The following is a 2,995-nucleotide window of genomic DNA, read 5'->3' on the forward strand; positions in this document are numbered from 1 at the left end:
TTTAATCCTTGGATGAGCAAGCAGAGTTGTCTTCCAAACATACAGAATATTTAATTCTCAAGTTTAAATTCCCATTTATTTAACTGCAGCCTCCCTGCCAGTACTAAGTTCATTTCTTGGTGGAACTGCAAATACTGTACACATTACATGGCAATATATGTAAAAATTCAATGTAACAGCACACACAATATTAATAATCACATCCAGTGTGTCTCCCTGACTGTGCATTATTTCTGAATTGTTTTTGAAAAAGTGTTATTTACTTATTTACTTTTGCAGAGAGGATATGAAGACATTACCGTGAGTTCTAGTTTCCCAGAACCAGATTTTTATCTCAGGTGCACAGTATGTAAATCCTAGCAGTTGTTAGGAAGTTGCTTTTTGAGATAAATGCAATACTTCAGGACCTGAGAATGAAATCTGGTGCTTTTAACTCATGTATTATTTCTATGAGCAGAGCTTAACACGCGTAAATTGGCAATCCAAGAAAGGAACTAGGAGTGGGAAGAAAAACACTTTTTACAAAACCCCTTCACCAGTTCATTTCCTCTGGTGACACCTGTAAAATACCTACACCCTAGGCCTCATTTCTTAAAAAAGAAAAGAAACGTATTTACATTGGTAAAAATCCTAACATCTGAGATGTTTCTTGCTTGACATGTCATTCCAGATTCTGTGCATTTCTTCTGGAGAGATCTGATGCACGGTGATAACTCGGCGATACCTACACAAACTGTAGGCCATTTTCCAGTGATTGAAGCCACTGTTCTGGAAAGGATGGATGCCCAGCTTTCGAAGACACAGTCCCACATATACATCTTCCAGGTGAAGCAGCCTGGTGTGGAGTGAGGTCTTGTAAATGAGTTCAGCCACGTCAGCTGAAAAGATATAGCCAGTCCCCGAGCAGAAGGGTGGGTAGTTACTGTCAGGGTACAAATCCCTAGGCATATACCACTTACTGCGGACGTCTCGGATTGGCCCTCCATTGATGACATAGCCAGTAAAATACCTTCTTCTTGGCTTGGTGGAGGGTTTTAGTAGTTTATAAATAAGGTTGTCCATGTTGACAAAAATGTCGCTGTCTGTTTTCATGACATACTTGGCTTTTGAACAAAAAGTGGCCACCCACCTCATCCCCATTAAGGTTTTGAGGGTAAGGTTATGGTAGGAATCAATGAAGTCCTCCACGATAATGTCATGAAAGATTTGGCTTTCTTGCTCCACCATCTGATTGAGAACGGGATCAGCGTTCTTGCCCAGGAGGAAGAGAGTGGCTATCTTGATCCCTTTAAAGTTGTTCTCATCCCCCCAGGTCTCTCGGATCGCCTGCCGGGCATCGAATTCTTTATGGGTGGTACTGATGAGGATAACGAGGAAAGGAATGTTTTTCTCACATTTGTTGGGCTCATTTATAAGAAATTCAAAAGAATGGGGGTTTATAGGTCGAGTTCTTATGTTGCCAAAGGTGAGGTTTTTCCTGGCAACTGTTAGATGGCTGAATGGCTTGGAGCCAGTGTAGGAAGAAGTAGGGCGAGTTACACTCAAGTACCAGAGAGCGCTGGCCCAGCACACGACTGTCAAAAGGTATAAACAGGAGACCTTTGAAGCCATTGTCTTGAGAGCACGTCTATTCCCAATATTGAAGAGTATGCCTTCTTGGCATTAGTTTCTTTTCATTTGGCAAAGGTAACATATTACTAGTAAATCTTAAAGTTCGACAGAGAAGCGTGAGTGCAGGACTGTCCATGGGTCTCAGTGGCCGTCTGGCACCTCTGTATTCATTCTACTTTTCTCCAAATCTGATACAAGGGTCCATGTCTCATAAATCTTCCTCTTAACTCTGCAAAATCAAAGTACAGTTGTCATTCAGATTTATTTAGTCATTTCACATCCTCAAATAAACATAATAAGGGTATAAGGATTACCCATGCTGATTAAAATAAACACAGGCATTCATTTCCATCAGTATTGACGACTCCCTGACACAAGCATTCTACCTTTCTTCCCTTGATAGGAGTTGTTTACGGATATTCATAGCTCCATGGTATTAGCAAATACATTATAAACTATAGATGAACATGAAGGAAACTGAATATTTGTAATTTTAAAAAGATTCCCCCTCTTCACAAGAGGCCTTCTTTGCAGTTAAATATCAATACTTTCTGATGCTAAAGTCTTCTTTCAACCAGGAAAATGTCACCCATGGCCTCATATCTTCCATTTTTCTCAAGTCTAAGTTTTGGTTTGCTTGATTCTGATGAAGTAATCAGTTCTCAACATCTCCTTGTTTTCTCTAGACCCGTTTTTGAAAATGTGTCGATCACCACTGGAAAATCTTTGCTGAAATTGTCTTCCTTGGCTTTGACTTAGAAGTAATTCCCAACTTTTCTCACTTTTTTCCTTATTTTGGCTCTCACAAATGTTAGTTCCTCATTCCCAGTTTTCTGTGATGCTTCGTATGGAGAATATCCTTACCCCTCATGCATGGAGACCATGGCCCTACCGTCCTTCAGAGAGTGGGCAGCATTCATGTTGGAGCTGATCTAAATGGTATCGCTTTTTGTGGTTTTCAGCAATTCACCCTTATGTTCCTTTGGTGAAATTATACTGTCCTCTTTTAATTCTTCTTACTTAGTTACACTTGCCTGTAAACATGGCAGGAGTATAATAAGGGACACCATTGAGGTTGGGGGCCACAAATTCAATGGAGATGTGACAGAGCACTTTAACTGATGTTCAAGTTAAAAAGTTGTCCTTCAGAACCGTAATCCTTTCTAGAACTTCTGCTGCTATCGCATCAGTCAAAAATATATGCCAGGTTACGACAACCATTCATGTAAAAAATTATCTCTTCCTTCTTAGATCAAAATGTGCAAAATGTGCCTTGAGGACAGAGATAGCAGATCATGGATATCAGTCTGCTTTAAAGAAAACTATGCACTTAAATGTATACACTGTGTTGAAAGAATTTAACTGGGATTACAGATTGAAAATC

At 39.9% G+C, this 2,995-nt stretch overlaps 1 protein-coding gene across 1 annotated transcript; it reads right to left on the reverse strand.

Moving 5' to 3' along the window:
- Window positions 1-614: 614 nt before the first annotated feature.
- B3GALT1 (beta-1,3-galactosyltransferase 1) lies at window positions 615-2,641 on the reverse strand. Its single transcript, XM_089916058.1, has one exon. It carries the CDS (start codon window positions 1,609-1,611, stop codon window positions 631-633), a length of 981 nt encoding a protein of 326 aa, XP_089772184.1. The 5' UTR covers window positions 1,612-2,641; the 3' UTR covers window positions 615-630.
- Window positions 2,642-2,995: the final 354 nt, after the last annotated feature.

This window comes from Delphinapterus leucas, chromosome 8, assembly GCF_059928025.1.
Source record: "Delphinapterus leucas isolate spDelLeu-1000000601 "Yukka" chromosome 8, BTC_Dleu_Yukka2, whole genome shotgun sequence".
Classification (NCBI taxonomy): Eukaryota; Metazoa; Chordata; class Mammalia; order Artiodactyla; family Monodontidae; genus Delphinapterus; species Delphinapterus leucas.

Bases quoted from the DNA above. Each gene is read 5' to 3' on its own strand.
- B3GALT1 (XM_089916058.1), bottom strand. From the start codon at position 1,611: ATGGCTTCAAAGGTCTCCTGTTTATACCTTTTGACAGTCGTGTGCTGG.